Source organism: Aspergillus nomiae (genome assembly GCF_001204775.2).
Source record: "Aspergillus nomiae NRRL 13137 chromosome Unknown contig00118, whole genome shotgun sequence".
Classification (NCBI taxonomy): Eukaryota; Fungi; Ascomycota; class Eurotiomycetes; order Eurotiales; family Aspergillaceae; genus Aspergillus; species Aspergillus nomiae.
This window is the reverse complement of record NW_015378173.1, coordinates 62739-79479: the sequence shown is the minus strand read 5'-3', so window position 1 is coordinate 79479 and position 16741 is coordinate 62739. Positions and strand designations below refer to the sequence as shown.

General features: G+C 47.6%; 4 protein-coding genes across 4 annotated transcripts; all 4 read right to left on the bottom strand.

Annotated features, from left to right (window-relative positions):
• Positions 1–492: 492 nt before the first annotated feature.
• On the bottom strand, positions 493–1827 carry ANOM_007304 (glycosyltransferase domain-containing protein; the record flags this gene model as incomplete). Its single annotated transcript, XM_015552560.1, has 1 exon — positions 493–1827. One exon carries the CDS (start codon positions 1825–1827, stop codon positions 493–495), a length of 1335 nt encoding a protein of 444 aa, XP_015407295.1.
• A 1293-nt stretch (positions 1828–3120) lies between these two features.
• ANOM_007303 (uncharacterized protein) lies at positions 3121–4152 on the bottom strand (the record flags this gene model as incomplete). The annotated part of the gene is made up of 1 exon (XM_015552559.1): positions 3121–4152. The coding sequence occupies one exon, from the start codon at positions 4150–4152 to the stop codon at positions 3121–3123; it is 1032 nt and encodes a 343-aa protein (XP_015407298.1).
• A 605-nt stretch (positions 4153–4757) lies between these two features.
• On the bottom strand, positions 4758–6029 carry ANOM_007302 (slipin family protein; the record flags this gene model as incomplete). Its single annotated transcript, XM_015552558.1, has 4 exons — positions 4758–4994; positions 5048–5540; positions 5600–5717; positions 5843–6029. 4 exons carry the CDS (start codon positions 6027–6029, stop codon positions 4758–4760), a joined length of 1035 nt encoding a protein of 344 aa, XP_015407299.1.
• Positions 6030–14315: 8286 nt separating this feature from the next.
• On the bottom strand, positions 14316–16548 carry yvc1 (putative potassium ion channel Yvc1; the record flags this gene model as incomplete). Its single annotated transcript, XM_015552557.1, has 5 exons — positions 14316–14836; positions 14890–15030; positions 15084–16018; positions 16080–16407; positions 16473–16548. 5 exons carry the CDS (start codon positions 16546–16548, stop codon positions 14403–14405), a joined length of 1914 nt encoding a protein of 637 aa, XP_015407296.1. The 3' UTR covers positions 14316–14402.
• Between the last annotated feature and the right edge of the window lie 193 nt (positions 16549–16741).

Sequence of the window (16741 nt, the reverse complement as noted above, 5' to 3'; positions counted from 1 at the left end):
TTCAGGTTTTATTTTCTTTGATGGGTTGGATGGTGGTTGGATGTAGGTTTATTTACTTGGACATTGTCTTTTTCTTTGGTTGTTTTGGCTTATGAAAATGATATCCATTGGTTTTTTGGTGTTTATGTGGAAGATAGCATAATGTTATAGGTATCTTGGGGTATCTCTTGGATACTTGTAGGGAATAAATATCGTACAAGAATGTCACTAGGCCATCTCTGAAGGAAATGAGATCCGTCGTGTCGATAACGCACGGTTAAGCATATATGGGAGCCGATTATCGTATGTAAATAGATGCCATAAAACATGGTCGATGGCTCGCGCTGCATTGGCAGCCAGATCAAGAAAAATATGTGCAGGAAAATGAAAATGGGTATGCAGGATTTGACGAAGCAACGAGGGGTGTGGTCGTTCGCTTTCGGATTTGGGTGCAGGCAAGCACCTGGCGATTGTAGCGCGACGGGCATAATTCAAGCAAAGAATGAAGTGCAATCACTCTTCTTTGCCCTTGATCAACTGGCCAAACTGGTTATAAATTGGCTCATCGGAGCCTCCGTCCTCTTTCCTCCACTTCCCGAAGCCATCGTTGAACAGGTCCCGTTCATAGCCCACGCAAACTTCGCTATAGTCGATCCACTCGCCCTTCTCGGTCCAAACACCGCCCTTGCCGCCTCGCAGATCCCACCACTCTTGGCCTCCTAGTAAGGCCGACTGCGCGGCTTCGAACCCGCTCGGGGAGCGCACATACTTGCGGAGAAGAGCTCGTGCCCAGGGGTGGTACCACATCTTAGACCACCACGTATCGCGCAGCTTTGGGTCTCCATCCAGGCGAACCAGGGCAGGGACCGCGGCCGAATGAATGTTGGTCAGCAAGGGGAGGTTGTGCCATGAACGGTGCTGGGGGTTTGGGAGGGCGTCCAGCGTAGCATTGTAAGGGGGGTTGAGAGGTTCATCTTTGCCAACCTTAGACTGGGTAAACGGATTGCCGACTTGCTCGGGATTCAGATCCTCGGGAAGCAACAGGCGCCTCTCCCGTGGGACACCATGCTGCATCTGGACGGAAGACGTCCTGGAGACATTGTTGTACTGTAGCCATTCCACGTCGTTCTTGGAATTCCACATATTAAAGAAAAGTTGGGATTCATAGTCAATACCAATACCGTACTCGTACCGGCGTCCGGTCTCCAGGAGCGGGTGCAGCCCTGTAAGATTCGAAGCTTCGGAAATGCCGATCTGTGTATACATCCATTCCATAAATGGGCTAGAGGTTCTGCGCCTTTCCAGTTCCCGTACGTACTCTTGTCGTCCGAATAATTGGGTCAGAGCGACATAGTCCCCTTGTACATTGCGGTTGTGCTCAACTAAGCGCAGTATCTCGGCATAGATTGCCTTCAGATCTGCGACTTGGCCGATCACAGCGCCTGGCTTGATCCACCGCGGTCGAGTAAGGGTGCCGTCCGGGTAACGGTCAGTTTTCCACCCATAAATGTCTGGGGGGAGGCTGGACTCCGGTGCTGCAACACATCCTGCATCACGAGAGAGGCCAGGGCAGCATTCCTTGCTGGCACTAAATAGGACTCTCTGTGTATACTTTTGCACTGTCTCCGGGGGGCCTTGTTCAAAGGCCTTTTCAACCATCACAAGGCCATACTTTTGTTGCAGCTTCGCGTTGTTCTCCTTCAGAAGCTTCTGGAATCGTTGAATTAAGACCTCTGGAGGTAATTGGAAAAAGAAGTCTGTTCCATCGGCGATGAGGACGAAGTCATTGTCTTGTACGTGCCGCGTTTTGTCGAGGAATTCATATATGCCGGCGATCCGGTCCCTCATAACATCATATTCTTTAGCTCCGTCGGGGAGTTTTTTCCATAGTTAATCAGCGTTGGAGGTGGATAGTTCAGAATCATGGCGGAAGTCAACATGCGACAAAGGGCGGGGGATTTGCTCTTTGCGGGAATGACGAGGTGGAATGAGGGGTTGTTTTTCTGGAGGTTGTCTGGAAGCGTATCATTTCTGGTGAGAGCAGGTCTTCCCTTATGAACGATCTGTACGTCTTCGGGACGATCTTGAGATGAACGATATGATGGATATTTCAGCCAGTAATTGACAGCTGGCTACAGAAGGAATAGTGGTTAGTCTGTATGCTACGGTATACGATTTTCGAAGGCTCACCTCAGTGGGAGAATGCGACAGAAGAAAAATAAAGAGCAGGAATGCTGTGGCTGTAAGGAGCAGAGTTCTCGTCGGTCGAGCCCTCGGTCGAAAATGGTAGAGCTGCTGTAGGTGTGTTGTTATCGAAGATCGCGCCGAATGATATCGGTCGGCCCAGGGACCATTGGTAACCCCCAGAGTAGCCATTCTCAGGGAGCGTGAAGTATGCGTTAAGCCTTCGGTTGACACGAAGTCCCTGAGGACAAGCAGTCCAGGAGACGTCAGTCCCCCTGATCGTGCGAGACTGAGTTCAGCGTTCAGCGAACGTGGTTGGAGATCACCGCAAGATCAGCATTCCTGTAGTAAAACATCTAATCAAAGTGATAGCTCAATGACAGCAGCCAGACGCCATATCGGGTCGGCGCATTAAAAGCATGCAGTCGAGGATAATGACGACAGGATGGTAAATCGGAACCAGAGAATTATAGCGGGCGTTACAGACGCCAAAACTCAGAAAGACAGATTGTCAACTGAAGAAAGAGAAAGTGGATTAAAGTTGTATGACCTTGAAGTTTAAAAAAGCGTACGTTGCAACAAGCGATGAATTGCGACGAGATTGGGGGTGATTTACGTAGACGGTGGGGACCCTTGCACATTTTCCGCGTGCGACAGGAGATTGTTGGTCTCCCCCCCACGGCTCTTCATTGAATTCTAGCCCGCAATATCCATTCAGCTGAACAGGATATACTTATGGCACTTGCAATAATCAATTCGCTGAGAATGACAGCTGACAATGAAACCTTACGCCCCCGCGGTTCAGATCGTAACTCCCCATCGGCCGCGTCAGACATATCTCGTCATCCCCGGTCTTGGCCGTTTCATGTATGTTGAGACTTTGTTACAGGTATGTCGGGCACAGACATGAAACGTCGCTAGGCTATTACTATACACACGTCCAAAATATGCAACGTATCATTCAAGGTAGATCTCCTCCCGTAGTCGCTGCAGATTTTTGAAGATACCACCTGCCGGCCCTTCACTTTCCTGGCGCCGATGGCCAACTGGTGGCCTCCCCTGTTGCTGAGATGAGTTGGTTTTACCCTGGTTCTCCAGCGTCCGCCGCCGGTCATCGATCATCTTCTCCAAACTGTCCACAAATCTAGTCCGCGCTTTCTCCTCCGCGGTTCCTTTCCACACGGTTGCCAGTCCTCGTAGAGCCTCAACTCGCCTTGTAGCAGCTTCCAATCCTTCGTCTCCTCCACCATTGCTATCGAGAAGCTCTGTCACTTCGGTGCGCAGCTTCTTCGCAACCTCCTGGCCCTTCTCCTCTTGACTCTGAGCCTCTGAGCCTGGTTCTGGAGCTGACACGGAAATAAAAGACGACGTCAAGGAAGTCTCAGACGGCGGTAGCGGCCATTCCATTGAATCTCCAAACGTCTGGACAACTTCTTCCAGGCGGGCTCGTACTTGATTCAGGGTTCGTAGCTTCGTGATAAATTCGGGATCCTGGACAGTCACCTCTCCATTGACCGCTGCCTGGGTCTCTTCTCCGTCGTCTTCTGATCCCGGATTGCTCTCCTGGTTGGATTCTACCGTGTCCGGAACGAACCTCGCAATATCATCTCGTAAAGCTTCCGTCAGGGTCTCGGACAGTCCGATTGCTTCGCCGCGCAGCACTTCAACTTCGTAGGCGAGGCGATTGCCACTCCGTAAAATTTCATCGGTCAGTTGAGTCAGATTATTGGAGAGTCGAACATTCTGCGCGTTTATCTGCGTAAGGATCGACTGCACTTGGGTTGATAACTCGGCGAGGGAAACGGCCGTCGAGCCCCGAGGGGTGTAGGATTGCGGTGACGCCAGCGTCAGCGGAGGGAGGACATCGTTCAGGAATTCGGCGGGGTCAAAGGATGGGTCGGTAAAATCGGGCGTAATGTCGAACGAAGGTCGTGAAATGGGTGTTCGGGCAGCTGCGCGTGCCGGTCCGGGATTCTGTGATGGAGCCATTTATTCGGGTGAGAAGTGCCTTTGCGGAGGCATTGAGGGGCAGGATTGCCCTAGGAAGCGCTATAGCATGAGCTAATTCAAGGACGTCGGTCTTCAAGTTAGTCTAACGCGGTTTGTGGTTATTATATAGTACAAGCGGTAGCCTGTTGGCCCAGACCTACGGCAATGCGCCGCATTGTGCCCCACGAAATGGATTCACCGCCTCGGACTGCTCTGTGACTCCGTCGTTCTATTGCTTACATAAATTTAATGCTGAAATATGAGGCCAGATATCAATATATTATTTCTTGAATAACATCAAAGACTCGACGATGGCCAGGCTCAAAGAGAGATATTTCAATTATTGACAATGAATAGCAAACTACATCTGATGAATCACACAAGAAAGCTCAATCTTCACCCAAGCAAAGACAGGGAAGAGGATGGGTATCGTCAGTCCATTCGAACAAAAAACAAAACCAAGATTAGAATGTATAGAAAGCCACGAAACTGTCTGCGAAAGGCCTCATCATTATAAAACACGCAGTTGAAAATATTCAATCAAAATTACCGTATGTCGTTCCAAATCAGTCATCTCGTATACTTTGGAATTCGGGAGGATTCGTTCAAATATCCTCGACCACTCGTGCGTTCATAGCGCGCTGAAAACCGTCATCTACATTGCCGGTTCCATAGCGGCTAGGTCCCTCGCCGGCATTGTCAGCAGCGGCAAGTTGTTGTTGCACAGATTGGTTCATGGCGGGCAAGAATATGACTTTGCTGTTTGCTGTCTTGGCCATTGCTTGCATTGCCTCGAGGTACCGGATTTGCATAGCGGGAGCAGAGGAAAGAATATCAGCGGCCTAGAGGAGAAGTTAGATCTTACTCGCCGATGTATACACAAAAAGGGACATACCTGACGCATCAACTTGGCCGATTCAACTTCGGCGCGAGCGGCAATGACCTTACTCTCACCAATTCGCTTAGACTGGGCCGCCATGGAAAGCGAGTCCTGCAGATCGTCGCTGAAAATAATATCCTTGATAAGCATGGACTCGACCTGCACACCCCACCCAGCTGCTACGTCTTCGATGATCTCCGAGGTGGACTGGGCGATCTCCTCACGGCGTTCAATCACATCTTGCAGGACTCTCGCTCCGATGACATGGCGCAAAGTGGTCTGGGTGCGCTCGACAAGCGCCTGTCGTACATTGCTGATACCGAAGGCGGCTTTGTGGGGCGAGATGATTTGGTAGTAGATGACAGATGTCAGGTTCAAAGTAACATTGTCCTTGGTCATACAGACCTGACGAGGCACCTCGACGATCTGGATCTTCACATCGACTGCGGTTAAGTGCTCACTCAGAGGGTTCACTTTAACAAGACCAGGGTCGACTGCACGTTCGAAGCTGAAGACTAAGTCAGTACAATTATCTTTCTTCACGCTTCCATTCAGGTGCCCACGAACCGTCCAAACTTTGACACGAGACCAACTTCACCTTGAGCCACAGGCTTATAGGGGTTCGGGCAGCAGACGCAGCAGGGGATAGCACCGAGGAATCCAATGAATTCGCCAAGGCCATGAACTACATTGGAGATTAGCGGTCGCAAGTCCAAAGTTACTGGGAACACATTTCAAGTGAAGTAGATTACGACAGGAATGTGATGGGAAGAGTAGAAATGGTGGAAAGGAAAAAGCATGGAAACTTACTGAGGCCTGCATACCACCCATGAGCCTCTGGGTTTTCAGCATCGTGGTCAAGCTTCTGCGCATACTTCGGCTGCAGATCGGCCAAGCGCGCAGGTTGGACACTGACAAGACCGGAGTGTCCACGGTCATGGTGGCTACCGGGCTGAGCGGGCGCCTTGCCGTTTACTACTGAATCTTCGGCGGACATGTTGAATATGTTCAGATAGTGGAGCAAATAACAGGAGACACTTGCGGATCAGAACAGAGTAGATTTCTTTAAAAAACCTCGGACGTAAATAAGTTCCGAGAGGCTGGTCAATGATACGAGGTCGCAGAGAAGAAGAGAGCTGGAATATATACCGTAGCAATGCCGGAGATGAAGGGAAAGTGAACGGATTAAATAACAAATTGATTTGGGATGTTACCTCTCACGATGCATGAGCTAACTATTGACCTAAGGCAGCCCTCTCCGCTTCTGAATGGGTCCGGGTGGGTTCCGGGGCAGTGGTGGGCCCATCACCCCGTTTTCAGCCTAGCTTAATCGAGCTGGACGCATTCGTTGGCTGCGGCACGGGTCAGTTGTTGGAAGGACCCATACAGAAGGATGGCCTAAGGTTTCTTCCAAGGCTGAGTCACTTTCTTGGCCCTGTTGGTTCAACTTGGTTTGCTGGATGATCAGGTGCTATCTGTGCTGCTGTATCATAGGTTGGCCCGGCAAGTGATCTAAAAGGCTCAAATTGAAACTCTACATTAGCTAGTGAATACGAGTTACCCTTTTAGGGAGGCCAAATGAAGATGATCCTTGGGAGTTTTATGCGATCCTGGAAAAATTACATCATCCCAAAGACAGCACCGCCGCCCCTGACTCCACGTGAACATACCTTGGCCTCTCCAGCAATGCTTCCAGATGTCTTCTAGTGGCCGCCATTGACTTCACAATGCACACTGTGCGTGATGCTAAATAATAGCTTGGGCCTTGCACTGCCCTTGCCCAAACTCCGATTTACACTTATAAACACCTCCTCTTAATTTAAACATCTGCGTTAGTACCGTCATGCTGCAGGGTCTCCTGCCGTTGCAACATGCACGCCGTTATATGCTCCGTACGCTGTACATCAGATAAACCCTAGTCAAATCTCCTTCGGAGAATATGATCCATAGTACGTACATACATACATATGGCTATGCACATTCATACGCCGTATCATTACTCCTTTCTGGGAATTACTCGGCCCGAGAAAACACTACCGTTCTTTGCCCTGCTGTTGGGCGCAACGGGGCTATGCACCATCCTTCGCGTGTTGCCAATCACTGCCCTTGGTAGACCGATGGGGCACCGCTCCCAAAGTGCCAAGCGGTGTGCCGATCTCCAGCATGTCGAAATGGCACCTTACTTCAAAGCTCTTCCACACCCTTCTCATCCAAAGAACAACAACTTTGTTGCCACCTCTCAATGCTCTTTGGGCTGCAAAGTATAGTGACACCTTGAAGAGCTGGAATGGTCAACTTAGAAGACAACTCAATCCCCCCAAGTCAGGCAATCTCGGCGGAGCTTTGGGGGCGCTTTTTGCTCGAGATCATAGTGGGTCGGCTACATTTTTGTAGAACCTTACGCTGGTTATTTATTCGGGGTCCTCTATCAGGGATCTAGGAGAGCTAACATTGTTTGGGGAAATGCAGAGCCGCGTAGTGGAGTCTTCTGATGTGATATGCTTTTAAAATACAAGCTCTGCCTCAATCTACCGAAGCGTGGCAATGCCATTTATCCGAAAATAATCGCCAGTAATATGGTCACATGCTGTTGGCACTAGGTCTGGGGCAGTGTCTGGCAGTGTACTTGGATATAGACTGCATACATGGTAACGACGCTCGCGAGCTTCATCCTACCGAACCAGTCGGTTAAGCATGCATGGCCAATCATATCCAGCCATTATTCCTAGCAAGCAAACGGGTGACTCTATCACCGGGGCAAGTCCTGGTAGAGGCATTTCTTTTGGTGTGATCATCTTAGAAGCGTCCCGACGCCAGTTATAGCATTATTGGTTAAAGTCAATTCATTGTTAGGGTTATTTATTGTGTACGGTCCATGGATATCGACATGTCACAAGATTTGCTACACAATTACAGGCAAGACATTGATCAGTTACTTTTGACCATATGCTGCAAGGGTACCCCACGTCTTTCACCCCTGTATGTTCTGAAGCCACGATCTTGCACAGGGGCTGCGTGGATCTTTACATTGCCTCGTCTAATATGTTCCCGTGAAACAATGGCCTCGAAATATCTATCAATAGCTCCTTTACCGGTCTAACTGATATTATATCTGCGTTAAACGTCATGGATAGGTACTTGCAACGCAGGTTATCAAGGATGACCGTCACCTGGCAATACTACCACCACACTGCACCCACTATTTAACCGATGCGTCGCAACTTGGAAAAAGCTGGTTAAGAACCATAATAATAAATGAAGTAACTCCCAGAAACATGCATTTCTACTTCAATACACCGATCTTATCTCAAAAGAAGATGGAATAGAAAAGTTAGAGTTCTTAGCCTACATCATACATGGTGTCAGGACACTGTAGGAATATAATACCAAAAGTAAAAACCTTTACCAATAAGAAGCATCATTGGTCTAGTGGTAGAATTCATCGTTGCCATCGATGAGGCCCGTGTTCGATTCACGGATGATGCACTTCTTTTTTTCTTATTTTACTCTTTCTGGCTCATTTCTCGCCTCATCTACTTTCCTTCGCATGGAGCCACATTGGCACTATTGTGTTTTTAACCCAGATCATTCGGATAGTTGGAAAATCGAGTTCAAACATAATATAACTCCAGCACCTATTTGGACACTTTTCCAAATGAGGCTTGATAATCATAAAATAGCGGTCAAAAACGTAAGTACAGTAAGAAGTACAGCTAAACATGGGAGTTAGAGTATGAAGATAGCTTCGTCAGAGGTAAATTTACTTCTGCTTACATCGTTGAAAATATCAGAGGGGAACCGGCGTCTCTATTATCAGATCAAGTAGATCCGTATCAAATTTATGTAGCACAGTCCACGCTATAATATCATGATTTCCGGGTCCCATACCTTCTCTTACAGAGCGCAAGAGCATTTCCATGGATGTATCACTTAGCACCTAGCTGCACGCACCTCCATGTTATGCTTGACTGTATAGACCTTGCCGATTTTCAACCGGAACATGGGGTCCAGCCGCTGGTTATACGTGACTGGTATCGCCTCCCAAGGCTCCTTGGACATTCGCGGCTTATCTAGGCCATATAGTAGCTATAGATTCCATGCGAATGGCGGCATGTTTGGATAGGTCCACACAAAACTTTACAGCTCCTTCGTTACGGTGTGCGTGCACCAACTCGGAGATAACACTTGCCTCTAGTAGAGTATCCGGATAATATCACCAAATGGCCCCCAACGAATCCCACACGAGGGAGTACATCAACTGGTTGATCAAAAAGTGATACAAGTACAGCCCTCGATCATGCATGGACTCTGAAAACGCCATACGCGTGCTCCTGCCAAAAGAGGGAACTCGATGGCAATTGGAAAGGCCATGAGTCAAGATGAAAATATCTTCAAGGCCGGAAGACTCTCGGACCACCATCGTATGCACGCCTCCTCTGGAGCAAATCCTGAACGGCAATAATGATTCCTGTCTGTTCTCTGTGGGAGTAATAGGCATGTCGTTCTTGTTCATCCACCGGGCGTAGGTAAAGCTATAGCAGCTTGTGCAACGAGCTCTGAAAAAACGACAGGCTAGTACTTTCAGTTGATGTTTGCGGTGTGGTCCCTCTTATCGGGTAGCGTATCACAAAAATCCTGCTTGGAAATGTCGTTGTTGACAGAGGGGTTGTTTGGTTTGACCTGGAAAGACGATACACCGATCAGTTCAGGAGAAAGGTCACGATGAAAGAAATGTTGCGAAAAACCAACCAAGTGAACCGTTCCCTGTTGGCCAAGCTCGAAGCATCATTTCCTCGGAAGGGACTCAAGAGCACAGTCTCCGACATCCTCTCGGGCATGGACTGTGATGAACTTTTATACGCGAAAGAAGAGAACAAGTTGGTGGACCCTACGTAGAGTCGCAAATGTTACAATTTCCAGAGCTGTGTGGATTGCACCAATTGGTTGCGGGGCGCGAAGCGCTCTACAAATTATATAGAACTCACAGATTCTGTGTGCGAGGGTGAGACATCGTGCATTGTTTGCGTGGGTTATGTTTGACATGAAGATAATGGTATGGACCTATAGAGGAACATCCTACCATCACCGTCTTGTCCAGAGCATGGAGATAACTGTTTGGTAATATTGATGTTGTAAATATTGTGGACGGTTGGGATGCTAGACTCACGAGTCACGACTGTCTGCCTGAGGTATACCTCACCTGATCTACCAGCCCCAGTTTGGTAACACAAGCCCTAAATCAGCCAACATCCAAAACCATGACATTATATACCATTGCTTCATTTCTCTCAATGAGGCAAGGTTATGGCATCAAATTTCCAGTAATCGAGGGCCCAGACCTTCCTGCAGTCGGTAGGAATGCCAATTATTGCATGTCGGTGTATACCTCACAGGCGGATGTCTCGAGGGCTGATGGTTGATAATCTGCTGAAGGGGGTGCTTTCAGTTCTGGAGATTAGTTGCTTGCGGCACATATCCTTGTAATATGGAAGTCTATACATAAATATATGTCTTCAAATAGCGTGAAGTCTTCGCGGAGCGGTGGAAAGGGTACAGCATCCCGGGACCAAGGCGTCGCTCCCCCGTAGGCATAATAAATTACCTCAGTACATTATTTACCATATTAGACAATAGATTTTCTTGCATTTGCATGGTCCTGACCCGCATGAACGCCCCTCGGCCCGCAGTACTCTTTGTTTGCATGCTACATGCCTGCACAGCGGCTACGCAGAACCCACCCCATAAACACAACTTCTCCTGATAAGAGATAGTTTTCTAGATATTTAAGCTGGTCATCTGATAGATGAGTACTACTATACTATATACAGAGCCTGATATAACCACGCTAGTCCCAATTGGGATGTGTCCATGGCATTCAATATAAAAGTCTGTATTCTGATTTACACCTTTTAAAACTTCATATTTTGAGTCTCTAATCAATCATTCAACAACTACAGCATGTTAGCTCAGGGGAAGAGCGCCGGGCTCATAACCCGGAGGTCCCTGGATACCAGGACATGCTAGGACTTCGATATAACTTTTTGAACATGAAGATATGTTGAAACGGAGCCTCGGCGTTTTTTTGGGCATTTTTGCTTAGTATCTTCTTCCTACTTGCGTATAAAGATTCGACGCACCTACTACTATCGGCTGTGCTCTCTTTAATACTAGGAAATAGTTTAAAATAGGGCCCTTCGTCCTGTTTTATGTCTTCCCTTTCCCGAGTGAAAAGTCTGCCGATCCCGGATACGACTCGAAGCCTCGGGCCCGATAGTGGTTCTGCCGGTATCCCGTACACCGCTCGGCAAACCACCAATAATATTGCTACTTCTCCTTAAGAGGCGTTGGACCCTTCGATCACTCACACAGTCTCTGTCTTCTTAAGAGATCCTTTTCGTTTACAATGTTCCAATGGATTTTGTAGATCAAACTACTTTTAATATGCCACCATGAAGCAAATATATTTCCTTAGCACTGTATGGTTTCTAACCCCACTAGGCTACGAGTTTAGCCAACATCACTGTTGTAATTTTTGTCACCAATCTAGAGTCATTGTGAGGTTGTCATCATTGGCGGGTTGGGTTGTACGGCTATGTAGGGCTGCATCTTATCAGCGGGATGTTGATAAGATCAGATTGGCTATCTTATCGATAACGGTAATCATGTGTTATCACGTGATGGAGCGCTCCTCACCAGCAGCGTTGCGTCTTGACAGTTCCCAAAGATCAGCATGACTGTTGTCGTGCTTGTGTTCTCTTCATTAAAGTCAGAGCTGACTGTCAGCCTGGTCGATTGAACCTCGACGAGGTCCAACCCTTTCCATAATGGATATCCAACCAACACGTGACAACTCTAGTCTTTAACTGGGGCCTGGCTTGGTTTGGTATTGTTATTATATCACAACAGTCTAATAACAAATAGTGTATCACCATTGGACCTCTATATAATTCTAAACCCATGCCTAGGGCCGCATTTGAAACCACGTGGAGCCCTCCTTGCATCGGGGTCGGTGTATTCCAAGCTTGGTTGCCCTACGGAATACCGCTATATCGTCGAGCCTGTGGGAAGGGCACTGGCTGTGGTGCATTAATGGGACAAGCATTTATACCTAATCAACACGATATAGCTGATACTTATAGCATCAGCATCCAAATTTATACCTAAAAATATACAACAATACACATCTACCAAGTCAGGTTATGCTTCTAGACACCACCGACTGTGGCCTGGGTCCATTGGTGGAGACTAAAATAACAGTTCATTTGAAAGCCTCTACCCTACGTCCATATGACTTCAGTCTTCGTTCTCGCGCCTATCTCGGGCGCCATATGCTGTAGACTAGTCGAGGTGTAAGGTGCTTACATATGGCATTGGGGTTGATCGTTGGAGCCAATGGTGATATATAGTGATGCTCGTTCCTCGGGATCTGGATAGGGATTGTAGATTGAGGTATTATATGCAGGTCATTGTTGTCAAGGATCAGTAGTGGAGTCGCTGCCGATCAACATCCAAGTCCAGTACAGAAATCCGTCACCGTTTTCGGTGGTCACTTCGCGATATCTCTGTATCCATGTGTTTCGTATGGTTCTATATGGGTCTCATCTCTTAGCTCGTCTACTCGGGCCTGTCCTTTTGTCTAGATGACATTGTGCGCCTTGACAATGTCAATAAGGGCGGTATGAGTTGTCGCCAAAGCTTAGAGCTGTGGGGTGTCATGTCGATGGTTGCGAAGATGTCGAATCAGCATATGTTCCGATTCAAACTGCCTGGTAGTCTAAACTTGGGCTGGCACCTTCCTTCGTCGTTCAATCTGCATATGACGCCACAATATGCGATCCTATCCAGATCCTGAAGAACAATCATCGTAGTACATCACCATTGGCTTCAACGATTAATCTCCATGCCATATAAGGAAACACCTTGCACCTCGATTGGTGTGTGCTATAGTGAAAGCTTGGTGGGATATACATGGTTGGATGTCTAAATGTTATTGAGCTACATTGACAGGAGCTTTATACGCCCGAGGAGATGTATCGACCGCCTCCAAATATATAATCACAACCGCAAACATATCCACACCCATTAAACAGCCACGAATGCAAACTTGGTATCACCCAGGACGTTGATCTCAGACTAGATTTCTCGCTAGCGAAACGAAACAATGTCTGGCCCAGTTATAAGGTGCACATAAAACAGAGCCTAAAAGAGAGCATAAAACAAGGTGGTGAACCTCGCATATAAAAAGAGAAAACAAAAAAGTGAAGCCGAACGCGGGGGTCGAACCCGCAACCTTGAGATACCGTGACGACTAAGAGTCTCACGCTCTACCGATTGAGCTAGCCCGGCTACTTGTTGAATGGCCTTTTGGTTTTTGCTTACATATTCCTGTGGTTAAAAGATAGACTCCTCATATGCCGCCCCTTCTATGTGCAATCTATAAGGAGGATGCTTCAAGGTAAGATCTGCAAATGTGATATTTACTTTTCACCTTTGGTCTTTTATTTGCCTTATATTATTATGGAGATATAGTCAATGTCGCAATAGTCGATTACAGGGCTTTGGACCTTGGTATGCCATCCCACTGCCATAGCTTCCGACTTTTGTTTGCTTCTTCATGAATTGGGTTTGTCCAAACTTAACAGTACCTACTTATCGCCCGAAGAATGGAACCCACAACTAAGTACTCGGTCATGTAGCCAGCTTACTTAAGACTTCGCTAGGTATCAGGGTCAATCATCTAGAATCACACTGTGCACATCTTTCTGTATCAACCGATACTTACTACTCCTTGGGATCATTAACAGTCTTCTACTCGTAAGTGTGCAGTGTTGCGGCCAATACACCTTATAGGCTGACGGGTACACCAGTTCTCTAACTATACTACAGCCATAGGTCCATCCACGAGCATAGTCACCATGAAGTCTGAGGAATGACTTGGAGGATCAAAATCTATGAAAGTGCGTAATGTCTCCTGAAAATCCCGGTCTCCAGGCTTGTGTTGCATTAAAAATGGAAGTTTTCCAATAAGTAGCCGGGCTAGCTCAATCGGTAGAGCGTGAGACTCTTAGTCGTCACGGTATCTCAAGGTTGCGGGTTCGACCCCCGCGTTCGGCTTCACTTTTTTTTCTTCCCCAAGATATTTATTCTTCTACTAAAGACGATCTGTGTCAGCCATTATGGATGGCATGGCCGTGGTCTGTCAACGAGTAGCTAGAGGACTGGATAGATACACTCTCTGCCGCAACGGATTAGAAGAGCCATATAAGTAACATCAATCAGACAAAATCATGCAAAATGAAATGACCAACTTGCAATCTCCCTAACCTAAGCATTCTTGTATACATCTGCTCCATCTTTACTTAGCCAGTAGCTATTCGCGTTCAAGTATGGTCGAGCTAGACCCGCCGTATAACGTTCCTTTGGTTGCCTTCTCTCCAACCAGTAGCTTCACCGTCTCCGTTAATTCACGTATCTGTTCTTTTAGCTGAATGATCTCCAGAGTGCAACTGTCCATAGTCACGTTGGGAGTCGTGTCCTGGACAGTCTGCTTCCAGCTTTCCTCGATTGCAAAATCCACTTCCTCAGCGGCATGCTCCCATTCCTGCACGTCATCATCATCTTCCTCTCCACGGCGACGATTCCATCTTATCCGACGGGCTTCGCGGGCTTCAAGGGACGCTGTTATGAGAAGAATTGGGGAGTAGATGATACCCATGATAACATCATTTAGCTTTGCGTAGCGTTTGCGTGGGAGCCACCATTCGAAGGGTGCGATCAGGAAGATAATCTCGATGAGGTTGAATGCTACCATGCTGTCAATATGGCAAGGCTGTCAGCTAGTAAAAGAGATGACTTACGAGGGATGAAGACATTCTCGTCTGGCGCCCGGACGTAGGACATCGTTTTCTGCGCGAAGACAGCCATATACTCGTCAATCGCGTTTCCTGAGATATCTTCGTATGCGCTGTTGTATAGAGCGATAAGGATATTGAGCAGAACTGCCAAGGTGTCAGCAAAGCCATAGATTTCAAAGCAGGGAAATGGACCGAACCTGTCATGATGATAAAGTTGAATAAATAGTAAAGGATAATGCCGAACGGGTACGCGAAATCCTCGAAGGTGCCAAACTCGGGGCTTTGCATTATACTGTTTGCCATGCCCTGCACAATATTTTTGACAACAGGGATATCGGACTCCACCTGAGCCATCCCATAGAAGGCTTGGAAGAAGCCCACTAGGACAACGAAGAGGAGAGCAAAGAATATTATACTCTCCTTCATCATGACCCTCAGAACGACAAACATGGCTCCGAAGAACCGAAATGAATCCATATATAGCATCATACGCATCCAGAACATTGGCCCCGCAAATGCCAAAAAGTTGTAGCTTAGTTCATTGAGTATTTGTCTCTTCTGATCATCAGCCGAAGGTGAGTGTGTCAGAGCAGCGACACGAACGAAGAAGGAGACGGCAAGAATGGCGTAAAGGGTGGAATTGAAGGCATTCCAGAAATCAAAGTAATGCCGTCCAATCTTCCATACTTTGGTCAACTCGTCACAGGTGAATGCAAGGGTCATCATATAGAGGATGCCTTCCGCGACATCGAGATCCCCGGTCCGATTGACAGTATTAATGACTTGAGTGTAAAGTGCAAGGTACACTAGAGAGACAGCGATTTGGCATGCGTTCTGATACAGAGGTGTCCTCATCCTATCGGGGTGGAAATGTACTGCAAAACTCGTGTTATCTTTTTCATGGTAGGGAACGAAGTTGGTTGGGTTGCCGTCCTGTTGACAAAACCAGCCGTTCCAGAGATATTTGATGCATTTCTGATATCCAGAAGATCCGATGATCCTCAACGCGTGAAGGTCTACAGCACGCTCAATGACGTTAGCCGGTACAGTCTCCTCTCCGTCGACGAAGACAGAATACCGCTTGAGCAGGGTATGGAGCAGTAGAAAATCTTGATTCTCTTCAGTTTCAATTCTATACAAAGCGTTAGTATTTACGGTAAGTAGCTGCTGCGTGGATATTGTAGGGTCATTACATGCGCTTGGCTATAACCTCACATGCAAGGGCCCGACTCTCGTGAAGGTCGGAATCCCAAAGCTCCTCTATAGCTTGAATTTTGAACCAACGTAAGCATACAAGCAAGCAAAATACAACACAACCTTGAAGGTCTTCGCCGCCCGCCTCTTTGGCAGTTCGAACAACGTTGTCTGTAATGACGCGACTGGTGGGACTGGTGATGATGTTTTCTTCAACCTCGCAGGGAATAACCTGCTCAATCTGGTACTTTAGTCTAAGGGCCACTTTAGTTATTTCCTTGGAAGGCCCAGTGGAAGAAACCGGATCCGAATCGTAGGCGGGAAGCACTGTTTATCATGTTAATATCGACTCGCAGCAGACGGCACAGCTATGTGGAAATCGGGGGACGTACACCGGCGACGCTCCACTTGTAGATGACGTCGAGCACGTCCAGTGTCAGTCTTTAAGATATTGCGCCAAAGCCCCATACTGAGCAATGAATACCTGAGTCTCTATAATAAAGAAAATTGGCGCGCGGAAGGAAAAGGAGGAACGAAGGTCCGTTGGTAAAGTCTGGGGATAATTAGTTAGGTAGCTTATCTCGCATGCCCCACTCTCGGCTACCGCCACGATTGGTGCTTTGAGAGGTCTGCATACGAATCACTGCAATATGGAAACGGG